Here is a 20,798-nt window from a genome sequence, read left to right on the forward strand (position 1 = left end):
TCCAAACCTCTTTTCAGATGTTATAATTGTTTGTACTGTAAATTTGTAATCTGCCTTAAGCCAAAAATTAAGACAACGTCCCTCTGTTGTCTAACTCTACACTTTCATTCCATGGTTGTATATATTACAAAACAACACTTCATTTTAAAGAGAATTAAAGTTTTTTTTTTACGAATATGAACCGTGGTTTTACTATAGTAAAAATAGTAGGCTAGAAACATGGATTTTTGAGGATTGCAACATATTTTCATTTCAAATGTCATTGTTAAAGTTCCAGAGAAATAAAAAATGACAACTCAAAAGCGAATATAGTAAATAGTTTTCAATGTGTGGGTCATTTTCTTTTAAAGTTCATGTGCCCTCATAATCTCAAAATCTGAAAATGCACTTCCGCCCTGAAATGACGATCCATCTCAAATGACGTGTATTAGACGACTTGGGCGGAGCATCTGTTAACCCCTCCCCTTCAACAGTCAGGTGCCAGTTTCGTTCATTACAACAGCTGTTTTTACACATCCAATCAATTCGCAGTGAAAAACGCAAGCCACGCCCACTAATTTCCTAATTGAAATTACTTTTCACTCAAAATGTGTCGCAATACAATAAAAACTTTCGCAACTTCCAGTTGACGGGGAATTTAAGCTAAAGTTCCAGCAGTATAGGGCTTTACCGCAACCCCAAACCCCCAAATTAAGGTTACTGTAGTAAAATCTATAGGCCTAAATCGGACAAAGTCTATGACTAACCGTGCTAGAGCACATTCATCTGTGTTTTATTCACATTATAGTGTGTAATGTGTATTATTCCGATCAGACTGACTGATTTAGATCCGGCGCGAGACTCTCCGTCTCCTCAAAGGCGTTTTCTCTGACGAACCCAAGAACACAGATATCCTACTATAGAAAAGGTTAGATTCATATTCATGAACAACATCTCGCCATTTGACGTCGGCAATAAATATAACCCATACAATGTTGGCAACGGATTGATACATATCAAATATAAGAATAAAATACAACATATAACCAAAAATACAATATAAAACAAAACATAATCAATCGACGTGACCATTGCTTGATTAATATTCCAGTGCCAACTGCTCGATTGGATGGTCGCCGGGTGACGTAGGCACGGCTCATTAATATTCATGACTCAGGCGTTCGCCGTAGTAGGATTAGTAATTTGGGTGCATGCAGGCGTAATGCGGAGAGGCGATCCCGGCTGGAGCTATAACGGAACACCGCTGGCTGTCTGTCTGTCTGTCTGTCTGTCTGCGGTTTTATTAACACACACACATAACACGATGCACATTGTGAGCGAGTAAGTGTGTGCGTGCGTTCAATGAAGCTGAAGGATGGAGCTGTGAAGGGCACGTGACGCTAATGATGCTGTTATGTGATGTAAGGATCGCCCTGATATCTATGTGGGTCATCTGAAAATGAAGCGATATCAGGTGGACTCGCTGACAAATGCGATAACTTGGAAGATTTCTGTGTAAATACGGAATGAAGCGAAGCTGATATCTTCTTCAGGTAAATTCTTTCATTCTCTCTCTCTCTCTCTCTCTCTCTCTCTCTGTCTCTCTCTCTCATCGTTGGCTGATCGGCTTCTGTTCTCACATCATCCTCAGATGCTGATGCTGAGACAGAATTCACATCATTTAAATCTCGAGGGTATCTATACGATCATGATGCCAAAATGTGATGTTTTTAGGGCTGAAGTGGAACAGTACACTGAAGGTCACAGTTAACTGTCTCCATTCATTCAGTCTTGCCAGTGATTTTATTTGACTTGATTTGAGGAAATGATTGAGCTGAAAACAAATACAGTTTATTATTACAGCACATTTACAAACTTAAACCTTCCTGTTGGCCTCAGACTCATGATGTCAATGATCAAGAATTGCATTTTTTCTCTTGTTTGATAAGTTTCATCAGATTTCATCTCAGATGTTTTTCTTGTGTTGTGTACATGATGAGGCCTAAACTTCATCTCACACATCTTGTTACAAGATAAACACAAATATTGTCTATTCGACCGCTGATTTTATAAAATGAAATAAAAAAAAACAATATGTTCTGGCTTGAAATAATAAAATATTGTTGTTTTGTTATCTTATGTTAGAGCTGCACATCAAACGTTATTTGGAGTCTTTTTGTTTCTGGCGTCTTTTTAATATTTGCTGGTTTTTGTTGGAGTCTTAAAAAGAGAAAACATCTGAGCACACGCAGACCTCGTTTAAAGCATTAATATGAGAGAAATACTCTAAAATGAAGAGTTTGGTTCCAAAAGGAGAACATTTTTCAAAAGTCATGTTTTTATTGTGTTATGTAGCTGTATTTGTGGAATTATTATGGATTAAATCAAAACACATCAACTGCAGTTTGATTAATATAAATTTGAATGCACATTTATCCAAACTCTTCATATATTTGTTATCATTGGTCATATTTTAATTAAAAATAACAATCAAATAATAATAATAAGCATTTGAAAAGGTATCTCTGCTGATATTACGTGTGAAGCACCCATCCAATAGAGAAATGAGCTTCTTTATAGATAAAGTGCTCAAATCTGTTCTAGATGTGGATGTTTGATAGACAGGTCGAGTTATGAAGGTCTGTCAGGTGAAGTTAATATATCACAGAATTTGATGAACAGAGACGCACATAATTGTTGGCCAAAATGTAAGAGGTTTCTGTTTACAGCTGACATTGTGTGATGTTATGGTGTGTGGACTGTGTTGATATCATGCATGTATGGGCGAATGTGAATTATTGCAGTGACACACTCATGTATAAACCACTGGTTCTTTGGCTCTTGAATACACTCACAGAAGCGCCTGTGCATGCGTGAAAACACTTTAGATCATGTCCAGATCTGCCATCTTCTCAAACAGGCGTGTTTCCACTTCAGATTTGATGGTGGAGTGTTTGGTGGGAGATAGAAACTGGAGGCACATTCACAGCGGTATCTCAGAGGGAATTCACATCACATCTCTGCTGCGGCCCGCTGAACATGCAGACGCCGTGCCAACTAATGCAGCCTGCAGCTGCTGGGCAAACACAGAAGTCTGAACAATAGCGGCTGATCTCAACATGATTTGATATGCAGAGAGTGTGACATCACACATCTAGAAAACAAAACAGGTGATCTGTTGGTGACTCCATTATACACATCAGGTTTAAGACCTCAAGAATCCTAGTTCTCTCCATAGATTTTCTATGGGATTTAGGTCAGGTGATTGACTGGGCCATTCAAGCAGCTTGATTTTCTTTCTTTGAAACCACTTCATTGGTGTCCTTGGCCTTGTGTTTGGGATCATTGTCTTGCTGAAATGTCCACCCTCTTTTCATTTTCAGCTTTCTGGTAGATGGCAGCAGATTTTTATCCAGAATGTCCCGGTACATTTCCCCATCTTCTCCATCCTGCCTTCAATAATATGAAGTCTGCCAGTACCCCTTGCTGAAAAGCAGCCCCAAACCATGATGCTTCCACCCCCAAACTTAACTGTTGGTTTGGTCTTCTTGGGGTGGTGGGCAGTGCCATTTCTTCTCCAAACATGGTGTGTAGAATGACTGCCAAAAAGTTCAATTTTGCTTTCATCTGACCATACTATAGTCTCCCAATAATCCACTGGCTTCTCAAAATGCTCTTTTGCAAACTTAACCGAGCCTCAACATGCTTTTGTTCAGCAATGGAGTCTTGCGTGGTGAGCGTGCATGGATGCCATGGCGGTTCAGTTCATTGCTTATAGTTTTCTTTGAAACAACAGTACCTGCTGATGCAAGGTCTTCCTGAAGTTCTGCCCGAGTGGTTCTTGGCTCTTTGAGAACTCTCCTGATTATTCTTTGGACTCCTCGGACAGGGATCTTACGTGGAGCACCTGATCGTGGGCAGTTCATGGTGAACTGATGCTCTTTCCATTTCCGGATAATGGCCCCCACAGTGCTCACAGGAACATTCAGCATTCTGGAAATGCGCCTATAACCATTCCCATCAAAATGCTTTTCGAAGATCTACAGAGAGTTCTTTGCTTTTACCCATAATGAAGTCTTTCCTGTGTGCCTCCTAGGTAATGAGAAGCCTTTATAGGCCATCAATTAGGACTAAAGCAGCTGATATCAATTAGTACTGATAGGGGGCAGGGTTTCTCTCTCAATACTGACAGATTTCAGGTGATCTCCTGGCTTTCTATGCCATTTTGCACCTTGTCACCTTCATCTGTTCAATACTTATTCCCTGTGACAATTCACTTTATTTATTATGACTGAACTTGTATACTTAAATGTTCTGATTTCTTTGTATAAATTCAATATTTGGCTTAATAGCTACATCTGGTGGAAATTCTGTGTCAATAGCCCACTTAGAAATCCCCTTACTGATAAAAAAGCTGATGTGCCAAATACTTATTTTCCCGCTGTACCTGTACACTGTTTTATTTACTTACTGATATTAAGTTTAAAAATATTATTAGTTGAGGGGAATAAAGGCCACAGTGAGGGGTGTAAAGGTAATTTTATTACAATGATGACTTCCCCCTGAGCTAACATCCAGTATGTCCAAAACACGTCTTTATGTCCAGGAGCGGACTGGGAAGCAAATTCGGCCCTCCACCAATTCTACCGACCGTGTGGGGGGGGTGTATGTTACGTGTGCATTCGCGTCGTGTGCGTTCACGTTTATAATTTGTGTCCGCCAGTCCGCCTCTGGTCACGGCTTTAGAGGGTCGGTGGGACGGCCGTTTTGGACTTTGACACCGGTCAGTCCGCCCCTGTTTATGTCACATCTTTGCTCAAGGGGAAGTCATCATTACAATAAAATAAGTGAAAGGTGTTTCTACATCTTTTATGACATTTACTGAACGTCTGGTATTGATGAACAGGAGACTTTGTACAATGTCAATACTGGTTCAAATCTGGAGTTTATCGGACTACTTTCAGTTTTCACTGAGTTTAATGATTTGAACGCAGTGAGATAGCAAAGCAACCTTTAAATCAATGTTAATTGCATTAAATCACTATCAGTTTTAAACACTATTACTGTGATCAGTGTTTGCTTCAGTTGGTCTCTTGACTTTTGTCCAATTCAGTCGTGTCACGGTTTTTAAAAACAATTGTGCACTGATAAAGACTGAGATGCTTTAACATAAGTTTGGGTTGTTCTTGTGATAATGGTCAGGCTGATAAAATGACATTATTGACGATTTGATGACTAGTGTGAGATGTGTAACTGGTCAATGCACAAGTGTTGAGAGAAATAAACAACATTTAACAGACATCAACACTCATCATACAAATATCAACACTAGTGACTCATCAAACTAATTCTGTGTTCATTCCAAAAAACATTCACAGTATATCAGCTTAAACCTCAAACTACAGATTCACAGAGCCGACACATTAATAACACAAACCCGATTATTGTCAGTGATCCAAACAAGTTTAATCATCAGAAGTCATCGTCTCTTTGCCACAGCTAATGTATTTGAACACAGTTATTGCCGAAGGAAAGCAGAAGAGCGGAGAGATCAAATAAAGCAAACACTGATCACAATAATGGGGATTTTTGGAGGTCAAAGAAGTGATTCAATGCTCATTCATCCATTTTTTACCTCGATTCAACGCTTGGTATCTAACTACATTCATCTCAGTTTATTTCAAAGAGTCTCACTTGATATATTTCCACATGCACACTGAAACTATTCTGATAAACTCAAAATTTCAACCAGTTTTTCCTTTGTACAGAGTTTCACTGGACGTCAATATCAGACAATCAGGAGACGCCATGAAAAGTCACAGAAACATCTTTCACTTTTGGCCCATAAAGAGATGTCTTCTCAATGTCTTTAATATTTGGATGGGATGCCAGTAAGGTGAATCAGAACATGTTGGAGTACGAGACGAGACCGAGTCAAAATACACACAAGTGCATAAGACCAAGAGCATTAAAACAGGGTGTGGAGACGGAGTTCAAGAGTGAGTCTGGAGACACGCAGTGGTTTTTGCATTTATGTTTGAGCGTGATAACATCAAGGCCATGAACAGGGAGTGAGTTTTATCTGGATGAAAAACACAACGTTTAGAAAAGCTCATCAAATTATTTCTATCATAACACAATTTTGTCTGGTCCAAAATGGCGGCACGGCTGACGCATCCAAGCCATGGCTTTACAAGCCCAGCCTGGACATGATGTGTGTGATAATGGGCTGTTTCAGTTGTGTTAACATTGTTTGTAATGTTCTTTGTATTTGTTGAAATATCTTTTCATTCATCGTGTGATTCAGTTGGGCTGCAGTTGATGTGTAAAATAGATTTGGAAACAAAATGCTGTGAAAACACATGCGACAGCTGTTACAGTGAGGGATTACTGGGCTCGCGTCCATGAGTTGATGTCATTATACTTTTTTCATCTGCATTTAGTAATACAAGAGGAAAGAAACATTTATTATCATCTTCAGTGTTTGTCTACAGTTGTGATGGGATCTACACAATCTTGAGCGGTTTTCTTCCTCAAGCCATTCATTACATGATGATCATGTCTTAGTGCTAATACTTTCACTGTTGTTTACTCAGGAAAGGTTTTCTAGAGACACTTGTGTAGCTCTCTCACTTTCACACCATTATATTGTCACCTGCCTTTTATCTTTACATTTAGCACTTAATGTTTATGTTTTGCATTTTGTTTCTGGTTTTACAGTTTGTGGTTCTGGTGTGTGTGTGAGATGACAGGTGCTGTTGGGATCAAAACTTGTTTCATGGCCTATTATTACACTCAGTTGCTCTATTGTCTGTTCAGACAGTATCGTGATCACAGAGGCGACGTATGGAAGTTTATTAACACATGAGCCAGTGCTTCTGAAACACTGTTGAAAAATGCTTGACATGTCACGCTTTCAAAACACACACACACACAAGCGCAAGATGTGAATTTACAAGGTTACAAATCACAGAAGTCATGTGAACCAATGAGCTGAGATGTCACCTTGTGTCTTGCGGTTGTTCAGAAAGCAAAAAATTCATAGCTGCTGAGTTTTCAGGGTCAGATGGTTGTAATTCAAGATAAACACGAAGAAGAATTATATTTCACTTCAGATGTGTGCAGTACAACACAACACAACACACAGCTATATGAACCAGTCATGACCTCTGCTAATATTACAAATGCTAGTTGATATGAAATGTATATCATGTGAAGGACTTGAGAGTCATTGAGAGAAGATGTTTGTGAGGATCATGAGCTGAGGAAGATCAATGTAAAGAGATTGTTGCGTGTTGTGTGAGAGTAACTTAACGAGGGTCTTTCATCGTAAAAACACACACACACACACACACACACACACACACACACACACACAAAGATGAAGTGTCAGGATTATCATATCAAAAACACCACATCACAAAAGGAAGAATGTCCCATCAGATTCACTCAACCACTCTGTTTTCAGACATGTCACAAGACATCTGAGTCCCTGTCATCACAAGAGCTCATTCATTTTTTTGTGTGTGGCTTTTACGTTACTGAACTTTATCAAAGGTTTGTTTATATTTAGAATTAAAACTTTAAAACTATTCATTTATATGATCTGACACACAGGCTTAAATAAACAAATGTCACAGCGGTCTGCGATATACTGAATAAACTCCACATAGTCTGTTTGAAAACGTTCTGTCATACGAGGCTGCATGTCAATACAACAGAGAAACAAGTGTAGTGATGTTTGTGTTTATCTATAAACCATTGACAAATCTTTCTCTTCTCTTTACACACACAGGTTGGTTGATTAATACCCGGGACCCAGATGGAGACCTTCCTATTTTTCTTGATGGCTGTCGTCATGGCATTGAAAGCCCATAAGATCCAAGTTTGTCCCAAGCGTTGCGTTTGTCAGGTGCTGTCCCCCAATTTGGCCACGTTATGTGATAAAAAGGGTCTGCTTTTCGTCCCGCCCAACATTGACAGACACACGATGGAGCTCCGACTGGGGGACAATTTCATCACGAGTGTCAAGCGTAAGGATTTCGCCAACATGACTAAGCTGGTGGACCTGACACTCTCCAGGAACACGATAGGCTCAGTTTCGCCTCAGGCCTTCAACGAGCTGGAGAATCTACGCGCTCTTCACCTGGACAGCAACCGTCTGACGCACATAACAAACGACACGTTCAGCGGCATGTCCAAACTGCACCATCTCATTCTGAACAACAACCAGCTGACAGACATCCACACCGGAGCGTTCGATGACCTCCTGGCCCTGGAGGAACTCGATCTGTCCTACAACAATCTGGAGAGCGCCCCGTGGGTGGCCATTCAACGGATGATCAGTCTGCACACGTTGAACCTGGACCACAACATGATCAACTATATCCCTGAAGGGACCTTCTCTGGACTTCAGAAGCTCAAGCGCTTGGACGTCACCTCGAACAAACTCCACAAACTTCCGCCTGACCCGGTGTTCCAGCGGGCGGGTGTTCTGGCCACGTCGGGTGCTTTGGGCCCAACGTCTTTTGCTCTGAGCTTCGGAGGGAATCCTCTGCACTGCAACTGCGAGCTGCTTTGGCTTAGGAGATTGAGACGAGAGGACGATCTGGAGACATGCGCAGCACCGCAGCATCTCGCCGGCCGCTATTTCTGGACGGTGTCCGAGGAGGAGTTCCTTTGTGAACCTCCACTCATCACGCGACACTCGCAGGAAACACGGGCGCTGGAGGGCCAGCAGGTGTCCTTACGCTGCAAAGCCCGCGGCGACCCTGATCCCGTCATGCACTGGATCGCCCCCGACGGTAGACTGGTGTCCAACTCCAGCCGCACGGCAGTCCACACCGATGGCACCTTAGACATTCTTATCAGCACGGTGAAGGACTCCGGCTCGTTCACCTGCGTGGCGTCTAACCCGTCTGGAGAGGCACAGCAGACAGTGGATCTACTCATCACCAAACTACCACATTTCACCAACAACACCAGTATGGTCCGGGAGCCCGACCCGGGGTCGTCCGACATCGCCACGTCTGCCAAAAGCGGCGGCGACGACGCCGGCTCTGCGATTGCCACCAACAAAAGTGGACAGGACAAGCGGGTACTGATCTCGGAAATCACAGCCTCTGCCGCTCTGGTCAAGTTCAACTTTCAGCGCAATATTCCTGGGATTCGGATGTTCCAGGTCCAATACAATGGCACCTACGATGACTCTCTCGTGTACAGGTGACGTATTTTGATTTGAATTCAAATGATGATGTAAACATTAGTCAGTGCTGATTGACTTCACCGATGTTGCCTTGTCTCTCTTTACAGGATGATTCCCCCTGCCAGTAAAAGCATCACGGTCAACAATCTGGCAGCAGGCACCATGTACGATCTTTGTGTTTTGGCCATTTACGATGATGCCCTGACTATGCTGACAGCCACGCGCGTGGTGGGATGTGTTCACTTCGCCACAGAGGCGCAATATCTCCGCTGTCATTTCATGCAGTCTCAGTTCCTCGGCGGCACCATCGTGGTCATCATTGGGGGCGTCATCGTGGCTTCAGTTCTGGCCTTCATCATCTTCCTCATTGTGCGTTACAGAGTGTGTAACCAGGAAGGTGTGGAGAAAGAAGTGGAGCTGGGAGACATCCGTTCTCAGTCCAGAAGCGAGCAGCTGCAGGTTTGCAGCATCATCAAGTCCATGTCAAAGCAGGTCCTAGGCCCGGAACGAGACGGGTTTCGAAAGGTGTCGCCGCAAACGGAATCCGCCGCCAGAATCTCCAAACCCGCCCTGCCCGACTGCACAGTCTCCACTTCTTCCGCCAGCCACAGCTGGCACCCGGCGTCCCCCAGTCCCCTGCGACCGACCCGAGTTCAGACCGACCCGCCCGTCAGCGTGGAGCTGGACAACAGCAACAAGAACAACTCGGCCAGGGTTCGTCCTCAAGCTGCTGGACGGGGCTACTCCACCATGGTGACTCCAGGAACAAGAAGAGCTCGACTACAGAATCTCCACAACTATCAGACGGTTCCAGTGGGCTGCATGAGGGCGAGCCGGCGGCACTCTCTGAACGTAGACTCCTGTAAACCGGCCACTTGTGTGACTTACCAGCAGTCGGGCAGCCTGCGATCCAAACGCAGCTTATCAATGAGCGGAGGAGATCTTCCACAGATGGAGAGACACGGCGGGAGCTCTTCTCTCTCTCAGTCACAATGGGTTCTAGAGAGCACATTATAATGTTCTTGGTGTTATACTATCAGACTGTAAAGACCTTTGGTGTCCAGCTCGCTCGTGGCCACACTTGAACCGCAGAAGATTGAGAAAGGACTGGAAGAAGCCAATGTTTTCTATAAGCACAAATGAAATACTGTTTCTTGAATATAGCACCACAGTACGATGACTTGTATATTTCTTTGTTTTACTGAATACCAACACAAACACTGCATACAGACATGTTCAATTGTGTTAAATAAACTGTGAAAACTCTGTACGTGTTCATGCCATATTACATTTGTACGTTCATGTTATCGTACATTCGTCATCTGGTTCCCTAATTTCAAAACATCTTGAGAGATTTTTAGACAGATCATCAAACACATGAAGTGACTTATATTCAAGAGACGTGGTGAGAAAAATATTTGATGGTTTATGTTCTTATGTGCGTGTTTTCATTGATGAGTGGAAACCCGTCTAACAGTACATTGAAGAGTTTGGTTCCAAAATGAGATAACTCAGTTTTTAAAATTTGTATTTATTATGGCTTCAATCAAAACAAACCAACTGCTGCTTGACTGATATTATTTGGAATGCACAATAAAAAACATGATTTTTGAAAATGTGTCATTTTGGAATCAAACTCTTCATATACACATTATTATTTTTTCCTCTCAGAATGAGAGCTGATGTTTGTAAATGAGAAGCTTTAGATGTGATGAGAGATGATGACAGACGGGTAAAAGACGCAGTTCGTTTAGTTTTTCCATCCGTCATCAGACTGCCTCTAACATGTCACGCCAAAAACAACAACAACACAGTGTGTCATTGAGTTATAAAATACACAGAGTGACTTACAGGACTGGATGAGCATCTAATGAGGACACAGAATCTTTATGATTATTCCTTCTATCTTGTTGTTTATTGATATATTATAACACTGAATAAAGACACATTGTCTTTTTGCTATTGGACATTCAGAAACTCCTCCTTTACTTAAGGTCATAAAATCATTTCTTACATCTGAATTTCTATTTTCTTTCATAATGTTACTAATAACAGAGGAAAGTTTAACGCCATCACCTGACTTTGTCACTTTACATTATTCATCAACTCAATTAACTATCGACGGTGAGGACGGAATATTAATGTTGCGAGTGATTCTAGACAATCTTCATACCTGTGCCGGAGCAATTCCAAACGTCTGCATTATTCATGAAGGAATACTGATGTTCATTAATGTTGAATATGATGACTGCTTCTGGGAAAACTACAAAACCATGCAATGAAAACTTTGTAGTTTAACAGAAGTTGGGAGTGTGTTAAAGTCTGATCGATGTCAGAATAACACCCACAGCATCGTTCATCATATCATGTGTAAATGATTCATAATTATTCTACATGACACGATCATGAGTGAACTCTGAGTGTGTGTGTGTGTGTAATGTCTTGATGGGCTATGTGTGTGTGTTTACATTCAGCTGATTATTGAAAGTGTTTGTTGAGATTGTCAGAGGTAAACCAGCTGCTTGATACACACTTAATGTCTCCAAACATCTGAGCTCTAGAGGAACAAATCACTCAACATTGACCACACTGATTCACCACGCTTCACTATCACAGCAGAAGAGCAGGGATGGGTTATTGACCGGGCCAGTGGGCCTTTGACTAGCATGAGCAATGAAAACAAAGGATTAAATATGGGTTCCATAGCCTACACAATGCCTATGGGAATAAACTGTAAAAATTTGTTATCTTTACCTTTTTCAATTAAATTAGCCTTTTCTGAATCTTTTGCTTGATGATTTGATGTTAACAGACATGTTACAGTGGCATTTTATGCTGAGAAATATTTTTATTTATGTGGTGCAATAAATAAGTATATATTTGGTCCACTCTAAATATTTGTCTGTGTAGCTAATATAAGTTTTCTATAAACCCTGTACATATTATTTTGAGCGTAGCGCAGGCATTTGACGCAGAGCGATCAACGGTTTTGATATTCAATATCATCTTAACTTTCACTTTCTATGACTGTGCAGCTAAGGGAAAGAACGGAACAGTTGTGGTCGGGGGGCCTTGGAGGTGACTGAACCCTGGGCCTCTGAAGTCATAATCCGTCCCTGCAGAAGAACACACAAGTCCTTCTAAACGTCTTATGAACTGATTTAATCTTGCAGATGTGTTTGACATCACAGCAGGTGAAAGATCGAGCTCACAGCCGCATGCCCTCCCTGCATCTTAGATGGGAACAGAAATGTGTTGCCAAGGCAACTGAAACATGAGACAACCATCAGTTTCATCTGGAGGTGTGAAGAGCTCCTCATCTTATTGATTATTATTCATCAGGATTGATCAGTGTTACCTGTTCAACAGACAGACTCATGAAGACGAAGCTCCATCTTAACCTGCTTGTTCTCTTTTCAAACCTGTTCGTTCATTGTATCTCCTTCTTGAGGATATCTGAGCAATATAAAAAACAAAAGAAAAAATTATTTACATTTAGTCATTAAGCAGATGCTTTTATCCAAAGCGATTAACATAGAATTCAGGGAGCAATGACGTGATGTCATACAGGAGCAATAATACATTAGGTGCTGATAGAAAGTTACTAGTTTCAACAAAAGTTAGACCACTACCTGTTGAGGGAAAGAGAGGGATAGTGTTTGTTTTTTCGCAACCAGACTGGTTTCAAGAGCGGCCATTCCACTGAAACTGCGCTGCTCTCTGTCATTGAAGCCTTGAGACTGGAAAGAGCTTCCTCTAGCTCATCTGTTCTCATCCTACTGGATCTATCTGCCGCCTTTGACACCGTTAACCATCACATCCTCCTGTCCACCCTCAAGACTATGGTGGTCTCCGGAATGGTGCTACAATGGTTCAGGTCTTACCTCTCGGGTAGGTCCTTTAGAGTATCTTGGAGAGGTGAGGTGTCTGAGTCCCAACATCTCGACACAGGTGTGCCTCAGGGCTCAGTGCTTGGTCCGTTGATATTCTCTGTGTACATGTCATCCCTAGGCTCTGTCATCCGGAAACAAGGCTTTTCCTATCACTGCTATGCTCTACACAATGATGCACAACTCTACCTTTCTTTTCGACCAGACGTTCCGACTGTTTCTGCACGCATCTCAGCTTGCCTAGCCAACATCTCGCTCTGGATGAACGGCCATCGCCTGCAGATGAACTTTTCAAAAACAGAACTGCTTGTAATCCCGGCCGATACAACGACTCATCACAACATCCCCATTCAACAGGGCTCATCAACCATCACATCTTCCAGAAAGGCAAGAAACCTGGGAGTGGTGATCGATGATCAGCTCAACTTCACAGATCAAGTTGCCAGCACCGCCCGGTCCTGTAGATTCATCTTCTACGATATCTTGAAAATTAGACCCTTCCTATCAGAGCGTGCTATGCAAGTCCTAGTACAGGCTCTGGTCCTGTCCAGACTGGACTACTGCAATGCGCTACTGGGTGGATTTCCAGCTTGCACAACCAAACCTCTACAGATGATCCAGAATGCTGCGGCAAGAGTTATCTTTAATGAACCAAAGAGAGCACACGTCACTCCTCTACTCATTAAGCTACATTGGCTCCCTATTGTCACTCGCATCAAATTCAAGGCCTACAAGACCACCACTGGTTTGGCACCACCTTATCTTCATTTGCTAATGCAGACATATGTACCCGCCAGATCCCTACACTCTGCAAACGAACAGCGTCTTGTGGTGCCATCCCAAAAAGGTTAAAAATCTCTCTCGCGCACCTTCTCCGGATCTGTTCCACCTATGTGGAATGATCTGCCAAGATCTGCAGATTCTGTAGCCATCTTTAAGAAACACCTGAAAACACATCTCTTCCGTCAACATCTGACTGATCTGTTCTGACTCTTTTCTTCTCTACTCTTTATAAAAAAAAATGAATGAATAGTTCTGTATACTGTGTTAGGTTGTATGAGACCAGTCTTTGTTTTTGAATGCACTTAACCCATTGCCTACCCCAACTGTAAGTCACTTTGGATAAAATCGTCTGCTAAATGACTAAATGTAAGAGAGTTAAACGTCTTGAAAAGCACCTGAGTGTTAGCTGCATTGCTCACCTTTGTGGTATAGAAAGATGTTTTAGCTGTGGTAACACTAGCAGAGAAAGAGGAGAGTAGTGACTGGTAGTCCCTTAGGTCAGCAGGATTCTTGGTTTTGCGGCATTTCCTCTCTGCAGCTCTGAGTGTACTACGTTGATCCCAGAGAATGTCAGACAGCCAGGGGCAGGAGGGGGTGGCTCGAGCTGGTCTGGAGGACAGAGGTTATCTAGACAGGATGTAAGTTGTTGCAAAATAAATGACTGCATTACTGGAGGTTAATAAACATTAGGACACTGTAGAATCACCATCTAAACAGCAGAGATCTGAGGCCTGATGTATGTTTCCAGGATGAATAAAAATAACCCTTAATATGTACACACTGTACAGACACTCTTGACTATATGTACACACACTTTAATGATGAAAGACTCAAATGTGCCGCTGATTCTTCAAACCATCATGTGAAATGTGTAACGATTTCAGCTCAGAAGACATCGCAACAAACAACACATTCTATTGTTAATACTTACTCCTGTTGTGTCATGCTGTTCTTCCTCAACAAGTGATGTCACTTCCTGTCATCAACCCTTATATGGCGTCACAGGTTCACTTTTTTTTTTTTAAATGAACACAGTCCAATAAACATGTATATAAAAATACTTAACATTTGTTTAGTTTTTCTCAATTAGATGCAACACAGACAAGTAAATTTTGTCATTTCACTGAGAACAGGCGTCAGAGACTCAAACACCACACAAGCATTAAAACATAACAAGACCAAGAGGTCATTTAAGGACAAAACCTGTTTATCACCAATAAAGCCCCATTTTGTTTGAATCACTTCCTTTAAATAAAGGTCAACATAAACCAACAGATGAAATAAAAAGGTTAATATGGTTTTATATATTTATATGTATCTTTAAAGAGTGAAGTATATTACCCAATAAATGAACAGAAGTGAAGAGATGTCTGCCTTTAAAGTTTACAACCATCAATCCTCATCATTTACAACACTTTCATCGATTATCTTTTGTTTGCGTGACCTTTCAGATAAATAACCCTTCCTGTGAAGAGATCATTGTTTAATCCTCATGTCAAACCTGTGCGAGTTACTTTCTTCTTCAGAACACAACAGAAGATATTTTGAAGAAAGTTGATCATCAAACAACACTGAACCCTGTTGACTTCCATTATCTGAACACAAAACAACGGAGACATTTCTCTAAATATCTTCTTTTGTGTTCCACTGAAGAAAGAGTCCCGTAGAGATTTAAAAAGACACAAGAATGAATTTGCCGCCCAAAATCTCACCATTTATTCTAACATATGTCAGTGTTAAAAAAACTTCATTCACTTCCAGCTTTCATGCAAACGAATGTGACAAAGGATTTCCCCTCTTTTTAATTTTAGCTCACTGAAATACAAATGAAGTGTTAATATTAACAAAGGATAGTTGATAGTTCAGATTTTTACAGACGTTCTAACAAAGAAAAACATCAACAGTTAACACTTCAGTTTACTGCGCTGAGATGGGTGTCAACTCATTCTGAAAGCAGAAAACAAACGGCCGACTCACTGCCACTCAATTCTACATGATCTCACGCCAGCATTTAATGGTTCCAATACAACCATACAAAACACCAAAAGCCAACACAAAGAAAGGTACATAAAAATACTTTGAGCATTATTGTACAGTAACTAATATCATCACCCCGTCTGTGAAGAACACTCGAAAACCGTCAGGGATCATTCATGATCATTACTAAACATATCCCAGGAAGAAGTGTACAATATGCACACTTGAGAAATACAAAATTAAAAGCTTTATGTCTACGAGGAGCAGGGAGACTGAAGTAAAAGGTGAGAAATGAGACTACAGTCCGAATGTCATCTTCTGTGGTCTTTGTGGTAAAAAGCGTCTGAAATGTGGCTTCTTGTTGAACGCGAAGGCTTCGGGAAGGTCAGTGTGGGTCTGGTTCTGCTCCTGGACCAGATGAATGCAGGGGTCACCACAACTTGCGGAAGTTCCTTCGGGTTCTTTGATTGGTTGCGAGCGACCGTGCGGAGCGTCGGTTCACGTCTCCAGTGCTAAGATGCGTTTAGCGTCGGGGCTTTAGGACACACACAGAAGCGCTCACTGGTTGTTTTTGGCTTTGGCGTGTGTCAGAATGTGCGATTTGAGGTTGGTGGACTGAGCAAACTTTTTATTGCATCCGTCAAACGGGCAAACGTAGGGTCGGTCCCCGGTGTGAATGCGGACGTGCGTCCGGAGGTTAAAGTCCAGCGAGAAGCGTTTCCCGCAGCCCTCAAAAGTGCACTAAACACAAGAGAAGCAGATCATGCGATCATTTCACACGATCACACAAATATTTCCACAGAAAGAGGTTAATATGAAGGTACCTGGAAGGGTTTCTCTCCAGTGTGAACCAGCTGATGACGCTTCAGTTTCGAGCTCTCCACAAAGGCTTTCCCGCACTCAGCACACACGTGAACCCGCGGGCCGTGAGTGTGGAGGTGTTTCCTCATGGCTGAATTATCCCTGAACATTTTACTGCAGCCCTGCAGGTGAGAAACAGCTGGTGTTAGATAGGCATGTGGGAGTGAGTCTCTGTGAGCACGCTGTCAATCATTCACTCACTTTATGTGGACAGGCGATCGTTCGGGGCGCGTCGTCCTCTTTGATCTTCCTGGGCTTCATTCTGAATTAAAACAAGAACTTAGAGCTCAAAACATTCATGCTCTCGTGAAGCAGCAACAGCTCAGAGTAAAGTTCTGTCTGTCTGTGTCTGTGTGTGTGTGCATGTGTCTGTGTGTGTGTGCATGTGTCTGTCTGTGTGTGTGCATGTGTCTGTGTGTGTGCATGTGTCTGTGTGTGTGCATGTGTCTGTGTGTGTGCATGTGTCTGTGTGTGTGCATGTGTCTGTCTGTGTGTGCGTGTGTCTGTCTGTGTGTGCGTGTGTGTCTGTCTGTGTGTGTGCATGTATGTGTCTGTGTGTGTGCATGTGTCTGTCTGTGTGTGTGCATGTGTCTGTCTGTGTGTGTGCATGTGTCTGTCTGTGTGTGTGCATGTGTCTTTCTGTGTGTGTGTGCATGTGTCTGTCTGTGTGTGTGTGCATGTATGTGTCTGTGTGTGTGCATGTGTCTGTCTGTGTGTGTGCATGTGTCTGTCTGTGTGTGTGTGCATGTGTCTGTCTGTGTGTGTGTGCATGTGTCTGTCTGTGTGTGTGTGCATGTATGTGTCTGTGTGTGTGCATGTGTCTGTCTGTGTGTGTGCATGTGTCTGTCTGTGTGTGTGTGCATGTGTCTGTCTGTGTGTGTGTGCATGTGTCTGTCTGTGTATGCATGTGTGAATGTTTGCATGAGTATGATGTGTCTGTGTGTGTGTGCGTGTGCGTATGAGTGTGATGTGTCTGTGTGTGTGCATGTGTGCGTGTGTGTGTGCGTGCGTGTGTGTGTGTGTGCGTGCGTGCGTGCGTCTGTGTGCGTGCGTCTGTGTGTGTGTGCGTGCGTGTGTGTGTGTGTGCGTGCGTGCGTGCGTCTGTGTGCGTGCGTCTGTGTGTGTGTGCGTGCGTGCGTGCGTGCGTGCGTCTGTGTGCGTGCGTCTGTGTGTGTGTGTGGAGCTGTTGACCAGTGAAAGTTTTGTTGTTCTAGTGACATCACCACCAGTTTTCTGTTGGTGAACATGAAAAACCCATTAAACTCTTTCATCACCAATGTGAGCGTGTCCTGAGATTAAAGACTCACCGAACAGGACTCTTACTGAAGGGACTGAGAAAGAAACATTTTAAGTGTGTTTGTAAAACAGACAGAATCCCAGTGAGTGAAATGTCTTTACAAACAGCTTTACGTTCATATTTTAAATAAGAGATTGGAGCAGTTACTGTCCGTCGACAGATCAAACTATATTACCCACAAGCCTGTTCTCCTCTAGCCACATAAAACACAGATGTGACCCTAAACCAAAGAACCAGTCATTATGGTCCATTTCTCAACATGGAGACTATCTTGAAAGGTGAATAAATATACTTTCCATTGATGTCAGGGTTTGTTAGGATGAGACGATATTTGGCCGAATTACAAACTGTTTGAAAATCTGAAATCTGAGGGTGCAAGTAATCAAAATACAGTAAATATATTGAAACTTTATCTGTTAATGATGCAGAAAAACATACAAAATATCTTCATGGAAAATGATCTTCACTTAATATCCAGATGATTTTTGTTAATAAAGGAAAACTGGATCATTTTGACATGTTTTTTTGACACAATGGTTTGATTGGCTATTGCTACTTTTGACTGGTTATAAGGTCAAGGGTCACAAATCATCTCACCCATTAATCAATAGTTTAAAGAGATCAATTCTCTCTCTTTAGCTTTAACATGCAACTGTCAACTTAAAACAAACTTCTAATAAAAGCATATCAACAAATAAACATCGCTCAAATATCATTTACTGTAAGGGCGTCTTTAAGACCTGAGGCTGCAGAAACATCACAATTCATTCACAGAAAACACTCAAACTAGAGCAAAACATGATAATGCCATTAAAAGAGAAGAAGATGAAGGTGATGATGATGATAACATCTCACCTGGCAAACTCCGCCAGCTGTTTGGGATCAGACAGGTCGATTCCCGGGATTCCTCCAGGAGGAAGTTTTTTCCCGGTCATGTATTCCGAATAATCCGGAGGTGAGTTTTCTCCAATGATCTGTTCCTCAACCACTGTCTCATGATCAATGTCCTTCTTATCATCTGAAATCCAAACAAACATCACACGTGACGGTCAACAGAAGCCTGGACATCAATACTTCCTGCCTGCCTCTGTATTATAAGGTTCTTTCTGTTATTCACACTTTCTTATTAACGTCACGTGATGTCTTTATGTTGCGTCTGTTTTGGAAGTCAAATGGAATGCAAACATTCAATATTATAAAGAAATTGCTCAGAATGCAGACAGAACTTTATCATTCTGAGGTGACGAAATCTCAAATGTGATCAAATCTAAAGACAAAGATGATACGTATGACACTAAACGGATTTCTATGATGGTTTAGCGTTCAATCATAATTATGTTGTAAATAAAATGTTTGTCTAAACAAAGATGTGAATATAAATAGTGATGTTGTTACCTCATACACAATAACAACCGCACATCCGGGTCCCTCGAGATCAAATATCATTTAACGTTAAATAAAGCCGTCAAAATAAACGTCAATAACTGACATCCTTCATGTATTCAACGTGTCACAGTTCCATGAAAACACGCAACTCAGCGGTCACATGACGTGTTTGTTTTAGATGTCTTAAATATGTTCACATTTATATGTTTGTTCAGAGGATAAATGTAAAGAGTGCAGCCCGCCGAAACTGAATTTAAACGTGAGAAAGTTTAACGGTCAACTGCAGGTCTCATCGCGGCCTACACGGAGCAGCTGCAGCGCGCTCGCGCCATCTTCGTCCCGCCGCACCGGCGCCATTTTTTCGGGCCGCCATACTGGAGTCGGGGAATATGGCGGCGCCCATCGACACCCAAAACATGGCCTCCGTTCAAAACAAAAACACCCGAACCGATACGTTTGCCTTACCGGGCCGGAAAGCTCTCGGAAACGATCACAAGGAGAGTCTACGGCACGCGAACTGGACGGCTTGCAAACGGACAACGCCCTGGCTGAGGGCCCGGGACTCACATCGAGCACAAACCCGCTTCTCACTCACCCGATGCCCACATTGTCACGGAGAACTCCCCCTCCAGGGTCTTGATCTGGACCTGCTTCTGCTCCCATTTTCTCCCGGTACCCTCCGCCGCGCTCAGGTAGCTCTTCTTGCCCGATTTCTTGCCGCCCGCGCCCGACCTCTTCCCCATACGCCCCACGGAGCTCTTCCCCGCGACTGTCACCAAAGTCTGTCCGATGTACTCCTCCTCCGCGCCGGGCACCGGGATAAGGATCTGGTCCTCGAAGCCGTCGTCCGCCCGGAGGTCCGAATCGTCCCCGCCGACCACCTCCTCGCGGGTCTGGACCAGGATCACCTCCTGGTGGTGGATCTGACTCGGGTCGTCGGTCACCAGCGGCTGCAGCGCGATCATGGGCTGATGTTCATCGTCGTCGTCCTCCTCGTCCTCGTCCCCGCCGACCACCGTCGTTTCTATCGTTTCCACTTCGATCTCGTGCAGCTCCACGATCTCCGTGGGCATGTCCGCGCCGTCCGTCTCTATGTACAGCGTTTCGCCGGACGCCATGTCGAAGTCCGCCAGCTTTGCGTTAGACACACGCGCACACAACACAACTCGTTGTCCCGCAAACACACGCGCGCGCACACACACACACACACCCCCTCACATCCGCAAACACACACTCGATAATACAAATAACTCTCCTCCACTCCTGACACGAGTTCACGTCGTCCCGACGCTCTGCTACCAAATCTCGCGAGAGGAGGCGGCCGGCGCGCGCACAGGAACGGGCCCAAGCAAGCGATGGAAATTATAAAAACAAATACGTTCATATTCATACTCACTCAAATTATTTCATAGAATCGTGT

The 20,798-nt window shown here is 42.9% G+C and overlaps 2 protein-coding genes across 2 annotated transcripts; one reads left to right on the top strand and one right to left on the bottom strand.

Annotated features, from left to right (window-relative positions):
• Positions 1-1,198: 1,198 nt before the first annotated feature.
• lrfn5b (leucine rich repeat and fibronectin type III domain containing 5b) lies at positions 1,199-10,450 on the top strand. The gene is made up of 3 exons (XM_056763895.1): positions 1,199-1,532; positions 7,775-9,201; positions 9,292-10,450. The coding sequence occupies exons 2-3, from the start codon at positions 7,802-7,804 to the stop codon at positions 10,199-10,201; spliced, it is 2,310 nt and encodes a 769-aa protein (XP_056619873.1). The 5' UTR covers positions 1,199-1,532; positions 7,775-7,801; the 3' UTR covers positions 10,202-10,450.
• Positions 10,451-14,905: 4,455 nt separating this feature from the next.
• On the bottom strand, positions 14,906-20,702 carry yy1b (YY1 transcription factor b). The gene is made up of 5 exons (XM_056763898.1): positions 19,974-20,702; positions 18,848-19,010; positions 16,897-16,957; positions 16,659-16,817; positions 14,906-16,575 (listed from the first exon to the last, which is right to left on the bottom strand). The coding sequence occupies exons 1-5, from the start codon at positions 20,494-20,496 to the stop codon at positions 16,393-16,395; spliced, it is 1,089 nt and encodes a 362-aa protein (XP_056619876.1). The 5' UTR covers positions 20,497-20,702; the 3' UTR covers positions 14,906-16,392.
• Between the last annotated feature and the right edge of the window lie 96 nt (positions 20,703-20,798).

The sequence above is a fragment of the Triplophysa dalaica genome, chromosome 13, assembly GCF_015846415.1.
Source record: "Triplophysa dalaica isolate WHDGS20190420 chromosome 13, ASM1584641v1, whole genome shotgun sequence".
NCBI classification, from domain to species: domain Eukaryota; kingdom Metazoa; phylum Chordata; class Actinopteri; order Cypriniformes; family Nemacheilidae; genus Triplophysa; species Triplophysa dalaica.